The sequence below is a fragment of the Watersipora subatra genome, chromosome 3 (genome assembly GCF_963576615.1).
Source record: "Watersipora subatra chromosome 3, tzWatSuba1.1, whole genome shotgun sequence".
Taxonomy (NCBI): Eukaryota; Metazoa; Bryozoa; class Gymnolaemata; order Cheilostomatida; family Watersiporidae; genus Watersipora; species Watersipora subatra.
The window spans coordinates 46,531,207-46,558,972 of record NC_088710.1 but is presented as its reverse complement, the minus strand read 5'-3'; the positions used below and the strand labels follow the sequence as shown (position 1 = coordinate 46,558,972).

General features: G+C 34.4%; 3 protein-coding genes across 3 annotated transcripts in view; 1 reads left to right on the top strand and 2 right to left on the bottom strand.

Annotated features, from left to right (window-relative positions):
• The window catches only part of LOC137391955 (oxysterol-binding protein-related protein 1-like), an 88,929-nt gene extending 76,031 nt beyond the window's left edge, over window positions 1-12,898 (bottom strand). Inside the window, exons 1-5 of the mRNA XM_068078530.1 lie at window positions 12,743-12,898; window positions 10,665-10,835; window positions 7,804-7,889; window positions 4,486-4,560; window positions 2,457-2,568 (exon numbers count right to left, since the gene is read on the bottom strand). Coding sequence (XP_067934631.1) covers window positions 2,457-2,568; window positions 4,486-4,560; window positions 7,804-7,889; window positions 10,665-10,827 — 436 coding nt within the window. The 5' untranslated portion in view covers window positions 10,828-10,835; window positions 12,743-12,898. The remainder of the gene's footprint in view (window positions 1-2,456; window positions 2,569-4,485; window positions 4,561-7,803; window positions 7,890-10,664; window positions 10,836-12,742) is intronic.
• Window positions 12,899-12,991: 93 nt separating this feature from the next.
• LOC137391168 (ran-specific GTPase-activating protein-like) lies at window positions 12,992-20,972 on the top strand. The gene is made up of 6 exons (XM_068077545.1): window positions 12,992-13,069; window positions 16,056-16,165; window positions 16,305-16,462; window positions 17,356-17,484; window positions 17,924-17,992; window positions 20,671-20,972. Exons 1-6 carry the CDS (start codon window positions 13,055-13,057, stop codon window positions 20,775-20,777), a joined length of 588 nt encoding a protein of 195 aa, XP_067933646.1. The 5' UTR covers window positions 12,992-13,054; the 3' UTR covers window positions 20,778-20,972.
• A 733-nt stretch (window positions 20,973-21,705) lies between these two features.
• On the bottom strand, window positions 21,706-26,776 carry LOC137391667 (endoplasmic reticulum resident protein 29-like). Its single transcript, XM_068078183.1, has 5 exons — window positions 26,627-26,776; window positions 25,841-25,979; window positions 24,852-25,010; window positions 22,614-22,792; window positions 21,706-22,203 (listed from the first exon to the last, which is right to left on the bottom strand). Exons 1-5 carry the CDS (start codon window positions 26,765-26,767, stop codon window positions 22,030-22,032), a joined length of 792 nt encoding a protein of 263 aa, XP_067934284.1. The 5' UTR covers window positions 26,768-26,776; the 3' UTR covers window positions 21,706-22,029.
• Window positions 26,777-27,766: the final 990 nt, after the last annotated feature.

Genomic DNA, 27,766 nt, shown 5'->3' with positions numbered 1-27,766 from the left:
AAAAATAATCATAGATAAGATAATAGATAAATAGAAAAATCAAATCAAAAGTTATCGTTTTCTTTTTTTACAGCAAGAGCAGCACGGTCAAGTTATTCTTTTTAAGATTATGGCTGTAGTGAACTTACAGTCTGTTAATAGTGATGATAATCATGAAAATCAACTAAATGCTGCAGTAGATACACAATAGAAAAATGACGAATGAACAAAAATTCACATTCTCATTTCTTATTCTAAACGAACTGCAATCGCGGATGTCGCATATAGACTATACACGCGCCGTTCGTTGAACAGAGGATCTTCGGAGCATATCCGTGAAGATCGAGTTAAAATTTGAAGCACAATAGTCAAAATCTGCTCTTCTGTTTTGAAAAATCACGGCGAGAGGTTGTGGGCAAATGCCTTTACCACACAATGTTTGCTTGATTTTCCTGAGAAACCAGAGCTAGTCTGTAAATTATTTACTATCGCGAGAAGCGTTTCACATCTCGTAGCCAAAACAATCATTATACGTAACGGCGGTAAGGGTGCACAACTCCGGCACATGAACATTAAGTCGATTTTATACGTCACAGTTTTCGGGATTTTTGAAAGGTTTTCCTCTGATTCTTTATTAGGTAGACCTGTGTTTGGCTGGCTATATCTCAGCTTCTAGTTGGTCAATCTCCTTGATTCTTTTTTTAGAACATCAGTCAACACCTCAAGATAACTAATAAAGCATAATAATATTATGCTTTCTCTATTCTTTAAATTAAAAAAGTGAAGTTTAGTTTTTACCTTTTGGGAGAACTAAAGGAGCGAGTTTGGGAAGATCTTAAAATGGATTAGGCAATTTACATGTATATATTTCACCCTTCCTATAACGTAAAATCACTATAATGTATACGTTCCCGGAACGCATTATTTCCGTTGTAAAATATATCTACTATTGTATATCAATACTATAGGTAAATGATGGCCTATTTATTTTTGTGCACATATTTCTCATTAAACTTGTTAATAAACAAAAATCAGTTAGGTACAATAGGTAAACATATACCACACGTGTCAGGTAAAGGTCATGTCATAAAGGTATAATGGATAGTTTCATATTTAAATTGGATCAGTGAGAATAACAGGATGCAGGCCTAAATTACTGTATATGTCAGATAACATGTCATAATGATAAAGTGGTAACAACTGGATAACTCTACAGAAAAAGATAGCAACAAGGAAAGATAATTCTTGTAACACCATCAGGTATCACTAGACCGAGTAATATGTCATTCAAAAAGTTTATAAACTTTATATCATAATAATTCTTTTACTTGTGAGAAAAGCAAATTTGGAATTGCCTCCCACGGTCTGCCCTCGTTGTCATAGTATGTTGATATGCCACTGATTAAGCATTTTACTGTTGCCTATGCGATACTATATCTACATTGTATATATAAATCTCTAAGTTTGTGTGTCTGTGATTCAGTGTGTCCAGCTATAGCTATTAAAATCTTGGAATAAAGAATCCGTATCGCAAAAGATTTGATCTCGGAACCTCCCATTCCCCAGACGAGATATGCTAAGCAACTGAGCTACGCGAGATTGATGGATTCATTAGGCGATATGAGTCGATATCTGGGTGAAAATACTCATAGCAATATGAGTTACGCAACGCCGTTAAAGCTTGTTCTCATGGTTCTTATTAGAAAGTTTAGATATAGGGATACCAGCTCACTCAAATTAGCCAGTGGTAATGTGTCAGACTAATGACAAATGGCAGGCAACTACATTACTTGCCACTGTTTATAAGCTGTTTTATAATACCCGTGAAATGCCGGACATTCTGCTAGTAAGTGCATATAAGATGATCAAGGACCCACAATTACAATGGTGGCAAGATTGGTTTTTGGGCTAAGATATGCATATCTTAAACAAGGTTACACAAAAGGCTCCGAGATAAAAATGGAGTGATTACTAATTATTTCGAGTAACAGCATAACGTAATTGTGTTTGCAGAGTCTACAGCTTGTTATATCTCTATAATGAAAATACATGTAGCTTACATTTGTCATTGTTTTGCGTTACCACTGAACTATTAAATATTACACGAAAAAAAATTACACACAATTAAAATAAATTTTGCTGTCATAAAATGTATACGACTTGAAATAAACAAACAAAAATGTATGTGGTGTGATCATATCTGTACAGATTGTTGTCTTCAACCATTAAAATGAAATGTTTAAATTTTATCCTATATAATCATTTAAAAACATAATTTTACATCTGTTTGGTTTACATATTTGAAATCAGAACAAAATCAAGATCTATTTAATATATAATTTATGGTTATTGACTAAATTCACAATGAGTAACAATGTTGTAAATGAGAATTTTAGTTTTCCGACAAAGGGGTCGAGTTTATTCCGCACACCAATGTATGTATAATATATAATGAACAGGCCTTTCTGTCTCTTTACCTTTGATGAGATTGTGAATATCTGCCCCTTTGGCTGCGAGTAATGGAGTTCTTCCCTCCACATTTACTATGTTGACATCAGCACCATTCTTAAGTAGAAGCATTACAACATCCTAAAAGTAGCGTTGAAATAATGACTCAACTACTCTGACAGATTTCATATAAAACGCTGGCATTGAGCATGAGTATGTCTATGAATATATATAAATCTCAATGTTTGTTGGTCTGTCGTTTGTGTGTCCAGTTACAGCGATAAAGTTGTAGGAATGATTATTAAGCTGGCTTCAGACATGGTTATTATTATAGTAAAGACTTAGCTTAGCTTAAGTTACTAGCTTGGGTTACTCAAATTCATCAAGTAATTATTTCATTACCCTGGCAACGCTGGATACTGTATTCAATTAGTCAATCAATCAAATGTACAATTATTTTATAACAATGGTATTGAGCTTCGAGAATAATTTAAACTTATAAACTAGTACAAAGCTGTACACATTTGTTGATATGTTGATATGTGGAGATGTATGTATAATCATGGATAATATGGATAATCATCAACAAAATAATGTTTTTCATTACATGCCAAAAGAAAGAAAACAAAGATGAAAAGACAGAATGTAAGAATTATTGAGTGAGTTGAACAGACATAATTCAAAAGCTGGTACCCAATCCAATAGTATTATGGAGGAGTCGTGCACAGTCGTGAATTGTAGGTTGCAATAACAGAAAGTTCATAAACTGAAACATATGATGGTGGATGGCAGTATATTGATGTCACGAAATAAAAAATGATGTTTGTCATGTGTGAAAGAAAGGATAAATACAAATATACTAAACATAGTTTATGTAAGATTTGAAACCTGTAATACAATGTGATGCAATGGGTGGAAATGTATTGGTGTCCGCTGCGGTATTTATAACAGTGTGTGGGGGAATGTGTATGGGTGCCTGTGTGGGTGTGTGTGCATGCTTTGAATAAATATTTCCTCTGTTGCATATTTTATAAACATGCATGTATACAGATGAACACAACCGTACATACGCATGAGTTACATAAATACCAGTCTAGCAAGTACATCTCTGAGGGTACATGTGGGCAAAGCAGACACATATTTCCGGTAGGCCTATATATACAATACACGTTTATGGAGACACCCATTCATCGAGATATTCATATACCAATACAGCCTGTCAAACATCCTTAATGTATTTTTAAAAAGCAATGACTCGTGTCATAAATAACTACAGCATCAAGCCAGCACACTGTAATGTGAAGCCTGATCCAGTCAAAGTGATTTGATGAATTATCATAAGATGACCCTACTTCCATTCATACATCTAGCATGATTACGATCAAGAGTGATTAGGTGTTATGTACATAAGGTCACATTATCGTTAATGAACAATAGGAGAGATCAGGTTGAAGGTCGTTTTACTTGACATTCAGTTCAACGTAGCGTAGGCATCATCACTGTAAGACAGTCAGTTTTCTAGTTACATTTTTTCAATATTTTAATGTTTATTTTCTATATTTACCACATTTTTTTAACTTTTACTTACAAAACTGTGACTTTTAAAAAGTTCAGATATTGTAAGTTGAAGGTTAATTTATTTGTAAAAAAAGATCTCCAGTTTTACGTTATATGGTTTGTATGTAGAGGTGATTGTAAGTTGAAACATGACTGAAGTAAGATATATAGTTGCGATGAATGCTAGGCTACCCTATAGTTCAACAAAAAAACATGGTCTGGTCATAAAGTGTTGCCCATAACTAACTAAGATGATAATACTCGAGATTCGTTAGCAACCCGCGCTAGAGCACAAGCTCGTGAAGAGTTTAAAACTTCCTTGAAATAAAGTCACTTGATAAAACAAGCATTTTGTCCCAAAAAACATTTTCACAAGTGTATAGACTTCGCCGCTTTCACACTTCCTTAAAAAGAAACCTGTTTAGGCAGATTATAAAACAAGCTTACTAGAATGACATACACTGTTAGAGTTACATGAAGTGAAGCGGATGAGATACTTACTAGTCTGCCGGTGTGAGCCGCTTTGTGCAGGGCAGAATCTCCTTTGTCATTGATTGCATTAACATCAGCTCCATTCTATAACAGTACATACATGTACGTATATGCTTATACATGATTCAGAGACTTGTCAAAATAGATACAGTACATGTATAAGCAAGTTTTCACGTTGTCTCTTATACCACACATTCCACAGGAACATTTCATTAGTTAAACTCACAAATGTCTCATGACCGAGGAAGACACTTGTAAGATTTCTATTTATATACATAAATCTCTGTGTTTGTCTGTCCGTCGTTTGTCTGTCCAGTTAAAGTGATAAAGTTTTGGTAACGAAAAATCACCTTCATACTGGGTTTGAACTCGTGCCACTCAAATGGTAAGTCTATGAACAAGCAAGTGTAACCACCAGGCTAGGCTGTGACACTCAAATGGTAAGTCTATGAACAAGCAAGTGTAACCACCAGGCCAGGCTGTTCCTATCATTCCCATAGCTCTTTCCATATACGGTATAGTCTTTTCACGATTGCTCATACTAAATGTGCACTTTTTCTATTAATTAATATTACCTTTTGCATTTATTATTTTTTAAAAAGCTAATCTTTTTACCCTTATATAATTTTTAATGTATAATTTTCAAATGTGCTGTTTAAATTTTAAATGTACCATTATACTCATATTTCCAATTGTGGACAATTGTATTATCTGGAGTAGGAATTGCCTCTACATTGTCTCTCTGTTCGGTCAAACAAAGAAGGTCCGATATATCATGTTTACGTTTGTACCTCTTGATACTGGTATCGAGAGGTACCAGTATCGTCTGTCAAAACTTTGAATACAGCAAGCTTCTGCTGCAACAGTAACCTTTTTATACACACACTTTCATTGCCTTCATTTACTCATTGTTTATTTTTTCTCTTACGTAATTTATTTGAACTGCACAAAAACATTTTTCTCATGATACAAAGTTAGAATGGCAAATGTTGTATATGTTAAAAATAAGTTTTCTGCAGTTCTGGCCTGTTTTGCTCGGCCATATGTGTTCTGATTGTTACTTCTGTTTGAAACCATTTTATATTCTTCTGGCTGTTCAATATCTGCGACAATGTCTTCTGACCTCAACCCGTCTTCTGCACAGCTAGTCGATATTAGCTTCCAAGCGATTTTTAGCAGAGCAAAACTTTTATGCGATGCCATTTTGAATAGAGACTTCTAGCGCAACTCTTCTTTTTTAGAGAAACCGCGATAAATTGCAAATACATTTCTATCGTAAATGCGAAAACTAAAATCCTCATACATTGAAGTATCAGGACCGCGATAAAAAACGACTACTATTAGCCTGATACAGTTACTAATTATTTCTATGGTATTGCAACCAAAGCTTTTAATGAAAAAACTTAAAGACTTGGAGTTGAAAACGGACTTCGATACGAACAGAAAGAACGACTTAATTAATTGTTATTGATACAATTGAGTCATTATTAGTACGGCTTTGCGGACACTTTTCTACCGATCTCTTGATATTATGGGTTCATAAAGATTAAAAGTCTCAAATAGTACTGGTCAAATAAAAGTAGCATTCACATAGAAGTGGCATTCAATTCAAGGGAGCCGCTCTATTTCCCAATCCTTCTCCCATAGTGACGCTTATATAGAGGTGACGTTCAAATAAAGGTGGTGTTCAAATACAGGTTTTACAGTATGCAAAGAACATCTACATGCACTAAAACTATCCACTACATCGGCGCCTCACAGAACATCAATTAGGCCCGCCCATCTCGTGTGGCGTCCGAGCAAGTCTGATATTCACCCATAACATGAACAACAAAGTGTAGTCGTAGTGAGCTCAGAAACATTCAGGTTAATGTTAAGAAAAGTTTATTTTTAAAGAAGGGCTTGTTGATTTTAGTACATCATAATAGTAGCAACACTTTTAGGTATTTGGATGGGAAGTCGTAAATAAACTACTACTATGACACTGACAGAAGTTTCCGGAAGATTTAAGGCAAATTGAGGCTTTGCACACTTGAGCGAGCAGTAAATGCATCAGTTGAAGAACGAAGAATTACTAACCTAGTTTTTATTGCTACTTAATCGTTGCATTGTATCTTTTATTCCAACGGATGTACTAATCTGTATGAGTGCGCACAAAAATTAGGACATTGTACTACAACTTCTCTCTCCTAATAACAGTTTTTTAATATATCAACTGTCAAATAAGGAATTCTTTTTGCAATTAAACTCTATTGTTTTTATTTTCATCAACCATTTTACAGAAAATGGAGATGGCAACAACTGGGAACTAGCTGTGAGGGATAAAATAACCATGGATGATGTGCCAATAGTAAAACTCTTTGTGAGAGGAGAGGAAGTAGCAACGATGGATGAGCCCATAGTGTGTGATAATTTGAGAGCTTTTGTTACTGAGCAAACAGGTATAGATGCTATCTGAATAGTACGCAATGTCACACCTACTTTGCCTAATTGTTAAAGCGGTGATATTACATAATGACAAGATCGCCCAAATAAGTTACTGGTATGTTATTTTATTGTTTGTCATGCTACAATTACTTGCACTAGCTGTATTGTAGGCTAATTTTATACCCATAATACTAAAGACACTGATTGTTAAATACATCTTGCAAACTTAAGAAAAAATAACTCTAATGGTTATTAATGCAAGTTTTAGATATATTTTTTAGAAAAACTCAAAATTTGCCTAAAACCTGTATGAGTTCTACCCAACTTATAGACTTCATGCTGAGCTGATTTTAATGTGTTGGCGGCAACAACGGTATTCGGCAAGTTTAAACAGGCTGATTAGTATGTACATGTAATATCATTGCTACCTTGGGAGATATTAGGCTAAAGCAGTGATATCACATAACAGCTGGTTCTCTCAAATAGGTTATGTTATTTCATTGTTCCTTATTAGGTTACAATAGTTGGAGCTATATTTTGGGCTGATTTCACAAACCTTTCTGTTTTTAATATATTTAATAACAAACTTATGACATATATTACTAGTAAAGAACAAATATATATTAAAAAACCAAACACCAATTTTAATAAGAAATGTACATTTTTGTATAAAAGTTGTATGAAGCCATGAACAAACACACACAAAAAATCGAAACGTAACTCAACCATAGATAAACTAACCAAATAAAGATTACCATGCCAGAACCTACAAAACATGGTACTGTTTAAAAATCGGAGATCAGACTTGTAATTTACTATACTAGCTTGTTGACGTCACTCAAGTCACCTACTTTTCACTATAAATAGGAACGCCTTCTAATCCACATAAAGATATTATACCTGTATAAGGATTTGGACAGTGCTGGTATGGCCGAAATATGATGACAAATGCAAAGGTGTCCAATCACGATTCGCCTTGCTTGTACCTGTAATGATAAACCTTTTTAAGAACAAGAACAGCGTCCATCCATCTGAATCTTTGGTTGGAGAGAAAAAGATTGCTTTCAATGAAATCCAAAGACCCAACTTTGGGCTTAGTAGACCGACACTCTACCACCAATATATCAACCACCTTGCCATATTATGGAATAACTGTGTAAATAGTTATTACACCTGACTGCCAGGGTACTAGCAGTATGTACATAAGAAAACATGAATGATTTAATCTCCTATTGTTATAAGCCTGTGTAATGAAATGGATGACAGTTGTTATAATATTGATGGTGATTAACCTTGCCAAGCCCATTACTTATTATATAAAACAAAAGCTATCATTTTTAAGGTACATGTATGTGTGCAAGGTATGCTTCAAGAAAATGCCTTCAAGGTTACTTTGTGATTATCAAATGTATGATTTAATTTTGTGCGTTTTGAAATCGCAAAAAAACAATATGCAGCTTGTTGCACAATGAAATTACAACACTTTCAGTCAGCAAATAGATTTATAGATGATGTTACTAATATTCAGTAGAAAACTAATTACAGCTTTTGTTAATTGAACAACTCTCTCAGTTAACTACCATACGCTAAAGATTTAAATGCAAGCATAGACTAAGTGACAAGTCTAAGAATTAAAAATTCTTTAAAGTTAAGAATTAAAAAAATAAGTAGAACATTGATGGCTAGCAGTCAAACCTCTAACAAGGCTTGCTTGGTATATGAACACTGTCTCATATTTGGAGAATATAATCTCACAGAAATACACTTTTTTTTTCAAAAACCTAATGATTACCACTTTAGGTAATTACATACAACATCAAAACAGATGCATTATATAAAACTAAATAAAAACTAATAAAATAATAATAGTCAATAAAGAGATGTTGCTTTGTCAGCTTGCCATAGAGACACAGAAATGAGAGTGTAGTCTTAGCAATGTCTTGGTCTAGAGACAGCGATAGGTGAGGTAACACACTCAACTAAGATTACGTGAAATCCAAACTGACCCAGTCAGTAGATCGTTTGTCATTTTAGAAATTTCGCAGTGCATTTTCAATTTATCAACCTCATTTCTCTTACTTACGAAAATGAAACGTTCAAGAAAAGTTAAAGTTGTACACTGACGATTACTTCGCGTATCCAGTCAAATATTGACTAAAATTTTGTATCTATGTTGAAAAATTCATATGTAGAAGTGACAGTATGTAGATAAACGACTGAACATTCATTTACAAAGCCACACACTCTGTTCACAGTTTCTACTTGACAGAGAAATTTGTCAAATGATCTGATAAAATTGGCTACAAGTAAAAAGCCAGCTATCAACTTACAAGCCTGTATACCAGAAAGTAGGTTACTATTAGGGAATATAGTAGGGGTATTACTTCATACTTTGCTGTAAAGCCACACACGGATTACATAATTGTGGTGAAGTCACTAATATTGTATGCAGGACAATATCACCAGTACACCACAGATCACAGTAGCTTCAACTGATTAATAAGAAACTTACCGCATATCTGCATCTTTATCAAATAATTTTCTTAACGCCATCAACATTTATATATTTACTACAAGCTGCCAAGAGTGGGCAACACACTAGTATTATAGTCATCATGTTTGACAGCAAATGAAACTTTTTATTAGTCATCGTTCAACAACTGGTTATTGTTGTTGAACGATGACTAATTGTCAGTTCAAACTACAAAGCTTGTAGTTTGAACTTTGATCTTTTACTTACCCACACACTAGGTTTTTGCTTGCAAATTATTCAGCAACTTTGCTGATGTCAACTTTGCTTTCATATCACTTATAGTGGCATATCTTTAATATTCAAAGTAGTCCTATTTATTTGCTAATAAGTTTACTCGGGCAGGTATGTTTGTTTATTAGCCAACGCTTTCTAGAATTTCAGGAGATACTTTTACTAGCTAGTAATTTTATTTACTGGCCGATGAATTTTATTGGCTGGTGACTCTTAGAATCGCTGGCAGTTTCTAGGTAGGCAAACAATATTGTTGGTAACTGGTATTATTTTATTGACAGATCAATATGTGACGGGCTGACGACCAATTTATTGGTCAGTGATTTTTAATGTTTTATATTGGCAGGTGATATTTTCATTGATTGATAATATTTTGTTGGCTACTTGTTATTGGCTAGCAATTCTTTCACTAGCTGATGGTTTCTAGATGGGCAAATGACGCCTTTATTGACAAGAAACATTTTTTTATTGGAGAGGAGTTGTGATTTATTGATGTCTTTTATTGCTTGGTGAGATCTATATAGGCTGCTGATATTTTTATTGACTGGTAATTTTTTATTGGTCGATTACTTTTGATCACCTAAAGACCTTACAGTGTTTCTATAGTTCATCAACAAACCGCATTCACAGAGTGCGCACGGCCTGTGTGTAGCATATTAATAGTTAATGTGCTAGTGTGTAGTCTACCCTATGAAGTGAAACAAAGTTTCAGTTCGAATACACTGATAGCCACTCAGAGACAAGTAAACTATTTTGCCACCTCTTAAATATCAGTAGATATTTTTTGTTATATCTAAATATAAAAAAATGGTTTGCCAAAAACTTGTCTTACACTAACTTTATATTCTTGACATATAGCAAAATAATAATTTACATTTAGTAACTGCAATGAACCAGATCTTAGTAAGCAATAATAGGTGGTCTTTTAAAAGCATGTTAAGTTGTTAACATTATATAATACACTCATTCGAGACTACACATGAGATAGCCGATGTACCTTTACAGTTGACTAGCAACTTTACATCATCAGTGCTTCTGAGTAAATGTTCCACTTTTGTATTCAAGCCATTACGACAGAACTTCAGCAGTTGATTTTCAAGAGACTCAAAAGAACTGGCCTCTTCAGAGGATTCGTTATCGTCACTCGCGGTGTCTGTCATTTATATATCTAAATAAAAGCTACAAAGTTGAAGCTATATTCCATTCACTAATAACATGTTTCGAGTATTCCAATTATTAAAGGTGTTCACTATTAGAAGTATGCTACTGGCAAAATGAGAATGTAATTTATCTACACATTAAAAATACTTGTTTTCAACACTTTTGGTTATTAGTATTCACACCATGCTGGCAGCACAATATAGCTAGTATTGAACTAACAACATTTACAGTGAGGTTCAAAAATAAAAGACGAGATCGATATCATAATGACAAAAATAGATGAGAACATATATCATGCAAGGAACCATAATGTATTGAGTGCTTCTCTGAGCGTCGCAAAGCCATGTCATAATACCAAATCAAATTCTACTTCTGACTGCTCCTCAGACAATTTACTAGGGTTGTCTACATCCAAAAACTGCCTAATGTTTAATATCTTGCATAAAGCTGTTTTACATAAAAAGGGTTCAAAGCATACCAGGTTGCATTACATAAAATGTTCTTATTGCTAAATGCTTCATGTTTACTACATGTTTTATTAACATTCATGTCTTGCAATAGATTTATTTAAAAAAATATATATCAAACTATTTAAGTCTTCTAAACCATGACAAACTGAAAACAACACTTGAATCATGACAAACTGACAGACCAAGTTGTTTTATTCCTAGTAATTCGTTTGTATAGAAGTATAAAGAATATACAAGCATTCTACGCATAACGTCTCTCGTGATAATTGTATGCCAAGTAGTTCGACTAAAAACTTTTATTTTTGCTCAGCCATCTTTTTTTTTTAACAACCAAAAACATTGGATGCAGAAGCAATGAGTCATGTCACTGCTCACAATTAATCCCAGCAAGAGTGATAAAGGTGTACTCAACACACACTTGCAGGCACACACATGTACAGCATGGCAAGCTATCAACATAGCAGAAAAACATGGATTGCATGTTCATTCTGATTATGAAATTTTGAGAGACTTACACTCTGAACTTAGCAAATGTGGGCAGGGCTCTCGGACCTTATGATCAAAGATTAGTATGCAACAGAGACGACAACATTCAAGACTAATAACTATTCAGGCATTTGGTATTTAAAGTGCCAATATTTTTGCTCCAGTAACCTGATTTCGTTATGCAATAAGAATAAGACAATACAAAATTATAAGATATACAGTGGGAAGCAGTATCAGTAAAATTAGTACATGCAGATATTCCAATGAATATATTGTGCAGGCCTCAATATAATGGTAAAAATAAGATGAACAATTAAAATAAAATATCAAATGTATTTTTGTGGAAGTCAGCGCTGACTAGCAACTTGCAAGTGGTTTCTGGTTACAAGTTGTCTTATACCGATTGAGTATTAGCTCTCAAGCACAACTATAATTGTTGCAAGCAAGATGATTGGTGAATGAATATGGCTCTTTATTACGCAAGCTAAAGCTGCACAGAGATGAGTTAATGTTCAAATAATCAACAAATGTTCATATATAGCTTCGTCACTTGTAGACAGTATCTCGTGCTCTGTGCTCTTTGTTCTTCTGTCTCACTAGTGTATCTTCCTTCGTTACTTATTTTTACCCATCCTGTTATACACTGGCTTATATATCCTTATATATTATATACAGTGTTATGTGATAGTCCATTGGCTTTCCATGAAAACTGGCTTGCATATTACTACGCTAATCCCAGGATAGCTTAATGCATAAGGCTATTACAAATAGCTGAGTTTAGCAAATCCATAACAGTATACTCATGATTTAAATACAATTCTAAAAATGTAACAAAACCTTTTTATTAGTTACATAATGATAATTAAAAGCCATAAATATTAAACAATCACAAGCGTAATTCATAAAAATGATATCAAACAGCTCAAAAAATAAAACAAGGCGGTAACCAAAACCATACTTATCGGATATAGGTATGAAAAGTCTTCGCCATCGTAAAAGACAGAAGCTTAAATTACTATTTATTGATAATTTATTTATATGGCAATATATAACACTTGATATATTGCTGTAAGATGTTTAGAGGAAACCGCAGTAGCAATACCAGTTCAAGCCTACTTCTTTAACGGAAGCGCTTTCGCCGTGTTTAACATTTACTTTAGGCATTGACGTAAACACGATCGAAAACCTTGTATTGCCATTAAATTTACTGATCGTCAATGTCCGTTTTATAAAGCGCCTGTTTTCGAAGAGTATCTGTTGAGTTATAGTAATGTCTAGCGAAACTGTAAGTTTAGCCATACTCATTTGAGGATGCTTTTTGAAAGCAAACTCGTATCTGTGAATGAGTTGCTTAAAGCGTGCACTGTATAATCTGCATTGCTTCTCTTCTTAAAGCTACAAATAAGCTCAACATATTACTCTTCTTCAGTACGTACTAGCGCTTTGTGACAAGGGGCTCGTCTCAGTGTTTTCAATTCCCAGCCAGCCATTGTTGCAATGTTGTTACTATATTGGCAACTAGTTTGCTATGTGAAGCTTTATTTTTTTTGCGTACAGTTTTTGGTAGAAAGCTGTTATAAAAGGTCGAAGTCAGGGTTGGAAAAAAACCACGGTTTTTATGGTTTAAACCGGTTTTTATGGTTTTTATAATTTTACCAAGGATTTGCAATTCTAGGTCTAATTAACATCACTATAGCTGCATGATTGAGTATTGAACATACATATGTGACATCATCTGTTAAAAATGATACTGTGGGAGTTGTTATGGGAAAAAAGAGAGAAAATATGGAAATTTTGGAACGAGTCTTTAATCAAACATGATTGATGAAATGCAGAGCAGAAATCTTATGACATAAAGTGAATATTTTACATACAGCTCTATGTATAAGTAGGAATTTTAATCCAAGTGATTAGTCGTGTGGTATTGTAGAGCAGAGCATAATGTATATGCATTGCTAGTGTTTGGAGCAGTGGCAAATGACTCAACTTCTATCACCCGAATACTAGCATCACTGTCTAAATTGGTTTTTTCAGCTTGACATTTTGCTACGTGAGCTTTAAGCCTATCTGCGTGACCTCGCGTTACGACAGCACACCTATTACAGTTTGCCTTAAAACCTTTGCCTTTTGCAGTTCGAGTGAAAAACTGCCAAATGGGATCCTGTTTGCGAGGCGTATCGGAAACTTGAGACACAACTTTAACTTTTCAAAACACAAAAAACTTGATAAACTGAATTCAAACAATCCAACTACTTTGGCTTGTGCCGAATAAATGAAATATTAGCTTGCAAACTTAAAGCTTTTGCCCAAAAAGATTGTATTGTTTTAATTTCCAATTCTACGTAATCCTTTATCACTGGCCAGACTTGAGAAAGTAATCATTAATTATCAGAGACAATGATTGGATTAGTATATTTCACATAGTTTTTATATTTCATCATTAAAGAGATCATTATATCACTTGATAAAAGTAATTGAAAATGAAATTCACTAATTCATTTTTGTGCTAGGATTTCATGTAGTTTCAACTTGAGCTCTGCCATCAATTTACTACTGTATCCTAAATAAACTTCCACAGCTGATAATTACATATAATTGCATTTCTATCGCACATGAACCACTAGGAGCTTAAAATATTATGTTTTTCACAAAAAATAATAAAAAAAACCACAAAAACCAATTTTTTGGCTGGTTAAAACCGCTCGGTTTAAACCACTGGTCTAAATCGAGCCAACCCTGGTTGAAGTCTTTGCATTTACTGTAGGCGGGTCATCTCTAGTTGTAGCTCTGTTGTTTGGAATGCCTTTAGTTTTACTGTTCATAAATTTATCGTATGAGCTAATAAGAGGTGAATGATTTTAATCCTTTGCTAGAAGTCTATGCAGAAGGTTGTGTCTAATGTTGTAGTGCCTTGATGCTAGAGTTTCTAGATTTAGCGCTTCAAAAGCGTTGGTTATGCTTTCTTTTCCTTTTACATTAGAAATGATTTATACAGCTGTTTTTGCACCATTTCTATGTTGTGCACTTGAAATTGTTGGCATGGGTCCCAGTCTGCTGGCTATTCTCTAGATGCTGTCTACACAGATTTGTGTATGCCAGTAGTTTAGCCTGCTCCGGAGCATTGTACAAAGTATGTTTGATCATACTTAGTTGGCGTTTTGTCCTTGATATATTATCGTCAATGTGAATTGTAAATTTCAATTCGGATCGTAAGATAACACCAAGGTATCTGATCTCCTGCACATCTTCTAGTGTGGTATGCGATAGTGTGTAATTTGCTTGGGTGATGTATGCTTTGGATTGAAGATGAGGACAGAACATTTGTCTTTTTGGAACATTTGTGAACATAGGCCTATTAAATCACTCTCTAACTCTAATAATTTGTATACCCTTAATGAGTAGTATGAATCAGAGTATTGAAAAGCTTTGAGGATACAAATATTACTTTGCTATTTAATAACACAATGAGTCAATGCTGCACCAATGAATATTATGTTCAAAGGAGCGATAACTGCATACACAAATAACTAAATTACTCAATAAAAAATGTTAAAAGCTTTTTTCTATGCTTGCCTAAGCCTTTTTTGCATATTTCAACAAGAGCTATTGATTGTTTTCGTAAGTGTATCTATTAATGCAAGTCTACGAAAGCGCTTGTGGTAAATACCTTGGCAACTAGTAATCAAGGCTGTCTAAATGATAGACAGATGATTGGTTCTATTAGATTGGGGGTTTTTGTTTATAATAGTTTTATATTTAGGAATCTATGCTTTGCATAAGTGCTGGTTGATTCGAGAGTTTAAATCACATTCTAGTCCCTGATCAATGTTAATGTATAAAATAATATATTTTAGTTCAAATCTGTATTTATGTATTTTATAGATATAAATTTATGTCCTTTAGCGTGGTTTTGTTTAAAAATTTAACGATCATTGTATACAAGCAACTTTTTTCGATCAAATAATGAGTAAGACAGTTTTTGGAAGGCCTCTGCTGTGAAAGGGCTTTAATTATCTTTACTGGGTCTGTTCTGCTACTGTGCTAAGTGCTTCATGTTGGGCATTGCATGCCCAGATTACATAATGTGCTTCATTATATAATTGTACAATATTCTTTGTTGATGCAAAAGTTAGACAACCAACAATGAAGAAGACTTCATAATGATTCATACAGATTTATTCATGTTTAAAGTTTTATCTCCTTTATATTTTTATACAATGTTATTGAAACGACTCTTAGTCCTTGTGTTCACTGCTTAGCTAACATTTCAGAAAGAAGACAATCCTGAAGAAGAAGTTGACATTCAATTTAAGCCTGTTATTCAACTTCAGCCTGTTGATGTAAAACTGTTGGAAGATGATGAAGAAGAAGTGTTTAAAATGTGAGTGCCTTTACTCGTGTTTATCTTGCTCGGTTTTGTATTTATTATACCTTCGTACTATAATATTTATTTTGCTAGGAGCTTAGAAAGTCGATCTTTGTCAGCTCAGCTGTTAATACTCAGGCTATATTTTTTATAGGCGAGCTCGGCTGTTCAGATTTGACTCGGTGGCCGAGCCAGCCGAGTGGAAAGAAAGAGGTGTAGGGGATATGCGAATGCTGAAACACAAAACGTCTTCACGAATTCGATTGCTAATGCGAAGAGAAAAAGTGCTGAAGATTTGTTGCAATCATTTTTGTAAGTATCAAAAGTTGTTTGTTATTATTTTATTACTATTATTGTAATAAAAATAATTATTGTTGTGCAGTGTAGGTAGTTGCCATGTGAATTTTCTGTTTGGTCAGGCCTAGAATTGAGTTTAAATTATCATGAGGTGTGAGCAGATAACAAACCTTTCTGCCTTCTAGTGACAAGATGGCCTCTTCGAATCTTTGTCGTAGCCCACAGCTTGGCTTTCTAAACTTTTATTGTCATTGGCTGAAAGATGGTCTGCAGAAACCGAACAGTTGGAATTTGAGTATAGTCAAACAGTTAATCCTCTTTGCTTCATATCTCGAAACCATCAGATGTAGAGGCAAATATTCTTATAAGAATTAATTGTATTTTTGTTTAATTTGTTTCATCACTCAAAACTAGTGATAAATATTTTAAGCAATTACATGAAGCATTAAAGCAAATGCGTTATGTAAAACTATGTAAAAATTTAATGTAACAATTTAATTTGTAATAAAGTAAATTAGTAAAGTAATAATCAATAAAAATAGATTTTTATTCTTGCTTTAGCTTAAAGACACGTGAACAGAAATTGTCGCTTGGCAGTACATAAGTTTGGCGTTAGTGAGAATGATAAAATACACAGCGCAAATTACTCTAACCCACACTAGATATGGTTTAAATTAACTTAATATATATTTCTTTATTATTATTTTTTATTACTACTTTCTATCACGCTTATTAACTACAAAATTTTAATATTTTGGGTATTGTATGAGTGAAATTACTTTTATGATGAAACAAATGTCTTCTCTCTTGCGTTGTATGTCGAGGTTTGACTGTATTATAACTTTGCAAATTAAAAAGTACCTTTCCTTCTGCTCAATATGTACCTCGCAAACTTTGCATTCTTGTAGTAACAAGGGCCATGAAGCTAAAGCCTCACGCCTCCTCTGATAGGTCATTCGTTTGGGTAACATTCGCTGACTTTGCTGATGAAGAGCCAAAAGCAGAACATTTGGCAATTCGTTTCAGAGATGCTGAGAGTGAGTGCAGCAATTTTCATACAAAGATTCTAGAATTGTATGAGTTTTCTAATTTTTATTTCAGCAGAACGTCACAAACAAATAGGGCAACTTGAACCATGTTTCTGGAGCTGATACCTTATATTAACCATTATAATACTAACGTTAGGCTTATAAGTGTAGAGCTGTTAAAAATACAACACCGCTACTAAGTTTTCTATCAGAAATGCGTGCATTGAAGTCTTAAGCAATGCTGTTAATGAGCTGTTTTTTTTGTACAGCCACTCATTCGATTTTCTACAACTTTCCATCCTTCTCTTCTGTATAAATGTCTCATTGGCTCTAATAAATGTGTCTCATACACTTGTATTAAAATATGAATGTAGTATCCCTTTGTTTATATATGCCGCAAAAGCTGTAAATACTAGCATTTTAGATAGTAATTTATTTTGTTCTCTAGATGCCAAAGCATTCAAGTCAAAGTTTGAGGAACTGCAGCAGCATGTTGTCGATGAACCTGTTGAAAAGGGTGAGCCTTAACTCCTAGTTATTTCAGCTTTAAAGGACATACTGTAAAACCTTTATTTGAGCCCCATAGCGCTCTATTTTTCAACCCTTTCCCAATAGTGGCCTTTTATTAAAGGTGACATTTAAGTAGAGGATGACGCTGTATCGTTTGACTAGCTCATCAAAATCTCAGGAAGATAAAGTCAACCCTTTTACGGGTGAAGCGATACTAATGTCACCTATATTTTGCACTCTCCTTCGGGCTTAGTAGAATGTTTTTTATATACGTCAAATTATCAAACTGAGTTATACATTAATTGACTGAGTTGAATTACATTTAACTGAGGATACATTAATTATTTTGATGGTGTCACTTTAAAAGTTCTGAAGAAAAACCGTGAAGCTTTGGAGTTAGAAAATGAACTTCGGTGCGCCCTAACAATGTCTATAAATTATTATTATGGTGCTGTGAAGGATTTCGATGGTGTCACTTTCAAAGTTTGACATGTAAATAAAAAATCGTAAAGATTTGGGGTTAGAAAACGTACACGCTTTTCATTTTAGAGACCTCTTTTAAGTTGTGAAGCTGAAATGCGCCCTAATACTGGCTGCTATTACATCATATAGTGTTCCTGAATAGTATTCTCATTGTTCATCAAAACACTTCAAAGTCTTCAAATCTTCAGTTAAAATTGTAAACCGTGATGTGGATGAATCTAAAAACAATGGGTAGGATTTAGACCTTAGTGACTTTGAAACGGAGTGTAGTTCCGATAATTGTAACGATCGATTTTCTCAGGTACACTGTCACTAAAACCATGGCAATTACAGTGGAACCTCTGTTCTCGAACACTTTGGTTCTCGACCAATTTTTTTGGAGGAGGATTTTCCTTCAAATATGTGAAGTGAACATGCCATTGTTGTTTATATTTTCTTTTTCACACGATTTTGATGTAACTGATCTGTTGGATTCTTTGCCGTTTCGTTAACAATTTCTGCAATTTTTGGTATTGTATCTTAACCTAGAATGTTTTCGATGTTTTAAGAGCAAAGCATACAAAATGTTTACTTTCTGTTTTCATCATTATAGATGAAAAATCTTTTATTAAAAATAAACACGATCTATCAAGTCGGTTTTATTTATAGAATGTAGTATACATTACAGTTTATGGTGTAAAATGTTTAAAAAATACTTTACCGAAGTGGTTTTTTCGGCTTGGAATGGATTGATTTACATACATTGATTCTCATGGGAATAGTTGTTTCGGATCTCGAACAACTCAGTTTTCGAACAACCTTCTGGAACGGATTATTTTCGAGAACCGAGGACCACTGTACAACAGAAACAACAGAAAAATTAATTGTTATTGATGTAAATGGGTCATTATTAGTACCATTTGTGGACATATTTTCACCGATCATTTTCTATTATGGGTTCGTAACGATCAAAGAATGTCAAAGTGGCAATCAAATAAAGGTGTTGTTCAATCAATGGGTGGTGTTGTATTTTTCAACCCTTCTCCTATATGCCATTCTATTAGGGGTGGCGTTGAAATAGAGGTTTTACGGTAGACTGTCTTTCATCGTGACATTGTATTGTTAAGGTTTGACTGTACAGCCAAACCTCTTCTTGTGACATCCGTAACATATGAGTTTTCCTACATGCGACAAAACGTTGATGTGAGATCTGAAGTAAATTTTAACATATGACATATAAAGCTTCTCGAAGCACCATAGTGATTCTTTAAAAACACGATAATAAATAATATACATATAAGCTAAATTAGTTCATGCTTCAATTAATCCAAGTTATAGTAAGTGACATCACTTATTTTTATCATCACCTCTGCCTTCAAACCTACACAGCACACCTACACTTCTGTTCACCTAACTCCAAGATGAGGTAACAATAAAATAGAGCAATCATGGTCTAGAACCTTGACCTGTAAAAAACAGGTTGGAATTGAATTACCGAAAAAGGCCATTACTGGTGACAGGAATGACACCCAACCTCAAGTGCCTTCTACAACTGGGCATGTCTCCAGTCATTGAGGTTCCCTTGCTACTGAACTCAGACATGTCCAACCAAGATCACAGAGCCATTGTTTGAACAACGATGCTCTTAAAAAAATGCACAGCCTCTGCTAGTAGTAAGCTAAGGAGACATAGTCGATCTTCTAGTGATTGCTAACCCACAAAAATAAAAACCTCTTTTTTAACCTTCAATATCATTCTTTGCATTTAGCGTTTTACATATAATTTTGTTTTTGTATGTAAATTTGTGCATAGTTTAGTGTAATGCATTTATTTTGTTCTTGTGTGTAAAATTATCTGTAGCACTTGTCAAGGAATTCTATGCTCAGGCTCTGGAATGAGTTGATTTGATTCAGTCTAATATAGGTATATTTGATCCAACATTTGGCTCAGAATGAAATTGTTTTGTATGTAAATTTCTTACTGTATGATGGCAGGTGAGCCGCCCTGTACTATTCTTATAATGTATGATGTCAAGTCAGTTCTCTATCAGCTCATGTTAATTCATTCACGCAGCTCTTCTGCGATCCTATGATAGGTAGATTTGCTGCGATCCTATGATAGGTAGATTTGCTGCGACCCTATGATAGGTAGATTTGTTAACTCTGTAAATCTGGATGAAGTTGATAGTGAAGCATTTAAAATAAAAGTGAAACCCTATTCTAGGCAAAGGTGACAGTTCGGAAAAAGATTTGACGAGTGAGGCTGCCGAGGAGGTCTCAAAGAAACTTGATGAGTTGAAGGTCACAGAGCCTTCTGGCGACAGCCGATGATGGCCGTCTCACTCATCGCTGCCTCGTGTGCCTTAGTTTTATTTCTGCACATTCTTATGACGCTGCTTCAGTTTTCTGAAACATTAAGTTTTACTGTGTACTGTTGTATATAAAAGAGCTTTTATGTCACATACATTTGTAAGTTTTACGTTGATGATCAATATATCATTATGAATATATTTTACTCATCAATTTTATTTAGTAGTCTTACTATCATTGGTGCTATCTTGTGATTAGGTGCAGGAAAGCATATACTGTATGCTAAGTCATAATCTACTTACAACAAATTTGAAAAAGTAACTACAATAATTATTTGAAAGTACACTACATTATGCTTTTGTCCGGTAAACACTTATACGCTATCTGCTTCGCTTGCATACAAATAGACGAGGTGCTAAATGAGATTTAAAATATTTATGAAATGTTTATGAATATTAAAATATATTTAAAACTTTGGAAATATCAGTACTAGTTTTGGAGCTAATACTAGTAACTTAAAAATAATAGTAGTGGTGTGGGTCGTCGGACAGCCAGTTTCTTGTAAGGTTACTCGCTAGACAGTATTTAGTTGCACATTCATATGCGTGGTAGTCGACCTTGACATAGTCAGCCGCTAGCAATTAAATGTTTAATGCTGCTAATCTTACTTATCTAATGATGATACTTCTTGTGGCTTATTTGGGAGCGGCAGCTGTTTCAGATGCAGCTTATTGCAAGTGAAATCATCAGTGTGTTGTTGTTGGTGTGTATTTATGGGTATCCTGCTTTACAAACAAAGTAGGTCCAAACATACAAAATAAAAAATTTACGTTAGATCTTCGGTAGGTTTAGGTTCTAAGTATTGTCAATAATCAGACCACAATGTACATATGATCAGTGTATTGTTTAGAATGTGATATTGTTAAACCACAACGTATGTCTTTATTGTGTTCCCTGTAAAGAGATGGAGCTAGTAATTTAAAACACACACTGTTTTATTCTTGTATATTTGGATAAAACTAGCAAAATGTGACAAAACAAACTGCAATGCTGTGAGTAGCAATACATATCCACTGAAATTAAAGGTCAAAAGCATCTACATATCAACTGTATGCCTCAAAATACAAAAAACTTATGTTGTTGCAGTTGATAAAACTGACAAATAAATGTTCTCGGATTCAACATGTATGTTTACCCAAACTGTGACACTACAAAAACACAAATCTGCGAATGACACCCTCTGATAGGAGGCATCTGTGCCGCGACAGGGAGGTTAGAGCTCGTCATGGGGCAGGTGATATGGACTATTAATGAAGGTTTTAAGAATGTTTTGCTGAATTCTAATTGGTCGCTGCTCGGGCTTGTACAGTTTGTGTCTTGCAAACATTTGTTTTAGCATTGCTTCCTCCAACCCAAGAAATGCATGGCCTCGTTTCAAGTACTGCTCCTACAAATAATAATATTGGTGAAAGGATGCAGGAACCTGGAAAGAGAAAAAGAGAGGGAGAGAGAAAGAGGGAAAGAGGAGGAGAGGGGGAGAGAGAGGGAGGGAGAGAGAGAAATTGTGTCACGAATTGTGATCATGAAAATAGGCTTGCATAAAAGCCAATAAAAATTCTTAAATGTTTTGCACATTCAAGGACTGTCATGGTAAAAATTATGGTACAACTTTTAAAATTTAATATGTTATAAGATTTTACTGAAAATTTTTATATTATAAATTAAAAAAAGTCCAGGTCAATAATAGGTTTTAATAGGTCATTTAACTGTTAATCATTTCATAGCACAGCTTTCACGTGAAATGCGTACTGTTTGCTCGTATGTAATCTATAATACCTTTTTCAAATATGGCCTTACCATTACACGGATGTAGTACGTGGCTGATTTGAGTAGTTCTTCGCGGGTAGGGTTCTTGTCCCGGTAGTCCCTCGCCATGTCCAGAAGCTTCTCTCGCTCTTGTCTGGTTTCAGCTATCATAAACTTCTTAGCGAGGTCTTCCAGATATTCTACTGTGCCTAGTCTTCCCACCCACACTCCTACAGCGACAAGCCAAAGACTTCCTTTCATGCGTTAAGTTTAAATACACTACTGACAAAAATAATAATTTTGACATTATGGAATAGTACTGCAGTGCCCGGCTATATATTTTATATATTTATGTATTTTACACTTGTTTTTGTTTGGCAAATTTTTATAACTACTATCCAGGATTTTAGTTAGTGATCTTTAGTGTTTTAATTGGGCTTTCTATTGGTTAATAATGTTTAGTAAATGCTATGACTCATATTTTGGATTTTAAATCCCTAATATCTGCTGAATCATCCGTATCGACCAAATCAGTCGAATCGACCTTATCTGTCAGCTTTATCACATGTAAGAAAGCCCTAATTTTAGAGCAAGACAGGTTCAGTATTAGAGGCAGTCAGAGTTTAAGATCTGATTATTATACTTATACTTCAGGTATGGAGACTGTTTTATTTAATATATAGACTTGTGCAAATGCGCTGTTAAATAAAAAAAAGTCAAGCAGTTTTGTCTTCAATATGAATTTAGCCTTGTTATATCCATATTTATAGCCAAGTTGTATTAATATTTAAATGGGATATATCCATAGAGCCAAGTCAAACTGGCACTATAACATAGTGCCAGTACTCTTTCACTATAATGCTATAGTAATGATGTCATGTTATTTGTGTTGGAATAAAACCAAAAGGGTGTTTGTATCCGAATGAACTGAAATAGCAGTTATACCAGACGTAAATGTAGGTTAATTAATTAGCATTTTGTCTACACAACTTTTTTTAAGTGAATATTCTCCTGGATAAAGATAACTTGGAGAAAACATCTGGCTGTCACTTAGTTTACTATTCTCTGTCATATCTCTGGTAATACAAAAAAACTAAAGAAAGGTTTCAGTAATCATGAAGTTGTTTTACCAAGTATTCACTACCTGTGTCCATTTTTACTATTTCTATTTTACAAATGCTTTGCTGGTGTAAAGGTCTCAAACTTTGGTGTGAAAATTCTTACCCACCTTCTGTAGATCACTTTTATAACAAATATAATTGATAAAACCTTATGAAGTTTGTTTCATATGATCTGAGCGAAGAGGCACACATACTGATAATTCCAGTTACTAATCAGGGCAGATTTGCTATAGTATAGGGATATTAGTGCCTATGTCTCTATTCTACAGATATCAGTAGCTTTTGCTTTTAAATTACATAAAAGTTTTCATGCCTAGACTGTCTTCAACAAGTTCTGGATAATTTATCACGAGTTGTTAGTCAGAACAAACAGGTAAACCTGGTATAGTTGTGTCAGTCAGAGTCAAGGAGTTAGGAGCATAACGAACCTTATACCTGTTGTAGTCTTGCGAATGCTCTAAATACAAAGATAGTATAAATATGAGAGGGTCAAGGGAAGTCCTATGAAAAGGGGATAATTTGGAAGATGATTCTTACAGTCTACAGAAGAATTTTTTATTAATAAACCTACCGTAAAGCCTCTAATTAAATTCCACTTCTATGTAGAGCGCCAATGACGTTTAATTAGAGGTTTTATGGTAGTTATGAAATGCACGTGTCATTATGTTTTTGTCTCAGTATTAAAAACATAAAATTCAAGACTTTTTACTGTCAAACATGTTCATGCACGTTTTTTCTTGATTATTTAATTTAACAGGCAATGGCCTACATACTAGTATATTTTCATGTTGGTCATTTTTAAAACTTTTCTAATATCCCTGTTGCTGCCAACAAGTTAAAATCGGCTTGACATGAAATCTTTTAAATTGAGTTGAACTCATACAAGTTTTGGGTTATTTTTCCATTTTTTTAAATATATCTAAAACTTGCATTAATAATCATTAGAGTAATTTTTTCTTAAGTTTGCAAGAAGTATTTAACAATCAGTGTCTATAGTATTATGAGTATAAAATTAGCCTACAATACAGCTACAAGTAATTGTAGCATGACAAACAATAGAATAACATACCAGTAACTTATTTGGGCGATCTTGTCATTATGTAATATCACCGCTTTAACAATTAGGCAAAGTAGGTGTGACATTGTACTATTCAGATAGCAGCTATACCTGTTTGCTCAGTAACAAAAGCTCTCAAATTATCACACACTATGGGCTCCTTCATCGTGGCTACTTCCTCTCCCCTCACAAAGAGTTTTACTATTGGCACATCATCCATGGTTATCTTATACCTCACAGCTAGCTCCCAGTTGTTGCCATCTCCATTTTCTGTAAAATGGTTGATGAAAGTAAAAACAATAGAATTTAATATCGAAGAATAATTCTTCATATTATAGCAGTCAATAGGTCGGAAACCTTTTATTAGAGGGTGGGAGTTGCTTTACATAGCGCTAAATTTGTATACTTGTTCAAGCTATAAGGTGCTGGGGTCGCTCTGAGAAAGCAACTTCAACAAAGTTTTTAATCACGATGTTTAGGTATTAATTAGCAATGAGGAGAGACTGAGCGCAAGATTTTATTCTGTCGATTCGCCAGTATTCTTTGAGTTTCAAGAACCAAAACTTGAACACAATATCTGATAGTGTTCTTTAATACAGTATCTGTGTCAATTACTGTCAATTATGTTATCTGGCATTACAACTATTGCTAATAAGTCACTTTTGACAATCTACTTCGAACAAAGATTTTCCAACTTTATGTAATCTACGGTATATTACAATCAAAAATGCCTATAAATTCTCAAAATATTTATAAATGCTTATAAGTAATGCCTTGCCAATCTAGATTATAGCACAGCGTTACTTAAAAATAGCTTTTTATTCCAACAAGCATAAATTTACGTCACTATTTTTTGTTTTTGTTGTCTAATTTGCTTTAAATAACTGGTGATAATAAGGTTCATATTTATCTGTCTATCTATCTATCAATATATTGCCCATACATAAAGAAAAACGATAGAAACAGAAGCTGTTATTGGGCTAAGATTTTAGCTTCTCTCAAATATCAATCACAGTTTTTAGCAGGCTGATATATATACACAAACTATCAACATAATACTACAGTAGTTTGGCCATTCATCTCTGAGAAGCGAGACGTACCTATGACCCCCACAGTTGCTGCTAGAACTGTTGGCTGCGTAAGAGTGCTCTCAGCAAAGTTGGCAAATTCCGTTTGTTTTGGTCCATAGCTAAGGTAATGCATGAACAGCACAACAGTGATGTTATGATGGGATATCACCTGTAACAGACAGTGCTGGCTCATGAATAACCTTCAGTAGGTTATGAATCACCCAAATTGACACTCACGAGTACCGATACTATAGCACTAATTTAATCTACATTTTTGAATTTTGCGCTTGAATTTAAACTGTGATATTTATCTTGCTTATTGTTTTTGTCATCCGCTAAGCACACAGTCAGTACAGAAACAGCATACAGACAGCACACGGAAAGCCCACAGACAGCACGCAGAAAATATATAGACAGAACACAGACAACATATAGACAGAACACAGACAACATATAGACAGAACACAGACAGCACAAAGACAATATGCAGACAGCACACAAGCAGTATCCAGACAGCACACAGACAGCACACAGACAGCATACAGACAGCACACAGATAGCATATAGACAGTATACAGACAACATAGACACAGCATGTAAACATCGTACAGACATCATACATTTAACCTATAGACACCATACAGACAGCATACAAACAACATGCAGCATTAAAAGATCAGCATAACAAATATCATATAGATATTTAATGGTACTGAAATCGGTTGCAGAGTTCTGTGGAAAAAGCTGAAATTGTCAAACAAGACTTGAGAAATGGCCTGCTAAAAATGTTGCTGATTTAAGAAAGTTTGGGCCCACCTTGTCAAGCGTAATTGTATCGAGGTCGACAGCATGAGGTATAATGTGATAGTCATGTCGGTAGTGAGAAAACTCCGCTCTTTGAGAGACTGCTAAAGAAACTACGAGGCTGAACAGCGAAAATACTTTCACAGCTGCCATGATGCTTCCAAACCCTGTCAAACGCTGACGTGTACTAAGATGAGCCGACGCTCCGGTCTCATCCTCCTGATCAATTGTTGAATAGCGTTGCTTCTTCTTTATGTCACCTTTTGTTTATTCTATAGAATCAATAACTTCACTGTTATAGCTTGCAAACAATGTTTCTTAATCAATAGAATTATGGCATGGTAAGATAATTCTTTAAAATGCCATCATAAAGTAAATAATAAAACTGGTAACACTTTATGAACCACAGAGCAGCAGTGGTTCACTGGTTAGTACACTAGCATATAATCAGTAAGTCAGTGGTTCGAATCACAGAAGGACCAATGGTAGTGTTAGAAAGAGCAACCAGTCACAATTGCTCCTGTTCCAAATCCCATGCGCAGATGGTCACAGAATATTTAAATTCAGAATAAACCTGGTGCGGAATAAAGTGCCATACATGCAGCAGAGAGAGAGAAAGAATAAATCTTGATAATCAAATTACTTTGACATTTTGTTTCTCCTCAAATTGTTGTTTGATGAACTATATTGTGTTTACTGCATTTAACATAACAAATAGTTAACAATAGTTAAAAACCAAGTTAATTTTTTACTAGTATTAGGTTCAGTGGTTAGGGTATTGGCATATGATCAATAGGTCAGTGATCATACGGACTTAGTGATAGCTGTCTTGTGGTAGCTAAGTTTTCATAGGGACATTGCTTTGTGATTGGTCGATGTCGGAAATTCCTATTGTTGCCAAACGTTGAATTGTTCACTTTCTAATAGGGAGCGTGAGCTGGGCTTAGACCATCGGGAGACAGGTTAGTTTTAATCTACTGTAGACATGTCAGTACGCTGGTAATCCTGCCTAGTGCAAGAGGAACTGCAGGTTCAAACAGTTGGTGCGTATGATCATACGGTACGCAAATATCATACGGTCGAGTCACACGAGGACCATTGATGGTGTTTGGAAGGGCATCCAACCACAATTGCTTCTGTGCCATATCTGGC

Coding starts and splice junctions, on each gene's coding strand:
- LOC137391168 (XM_068077545.1), top strand. Junction 17,485..17,923: donor TCGTTTCAGAGATGCTGAGA/GTGAGTGCAGCA, acceptor TTTGTTCTCTAG/ATGCCAAAGCATTCAAGTCA. Junction 17,993..20,670: donor CGATGAACCTGTTGAAAAGG/GTGAGCCTTAAC, acceptor ACCCTATTCTAG/GCAAAGGTGACAGTTCGGAA.
- LOC137391667 (XM_068078183.1), bottom strand. CDS start 26,767: ATGGCAGCTGTGAAAGTATTTTCGCTGTTCAGCCTCGTAGTTTCTTTA. Junction 25,980..26,626: donor ATACAATTACGCTTGACAAG/GTGGGCCCAAAC, acceptor TGTCTGTTACAG/GTGATATCCCATCATAACAT. Junction 22,793..24,851: donor TTTTGTTACTGAGCAAACAG/GTATAGCTGCTA, acceptor TTGTCGCTGTAG/GAGTGTGGGTGGGAAGACTA.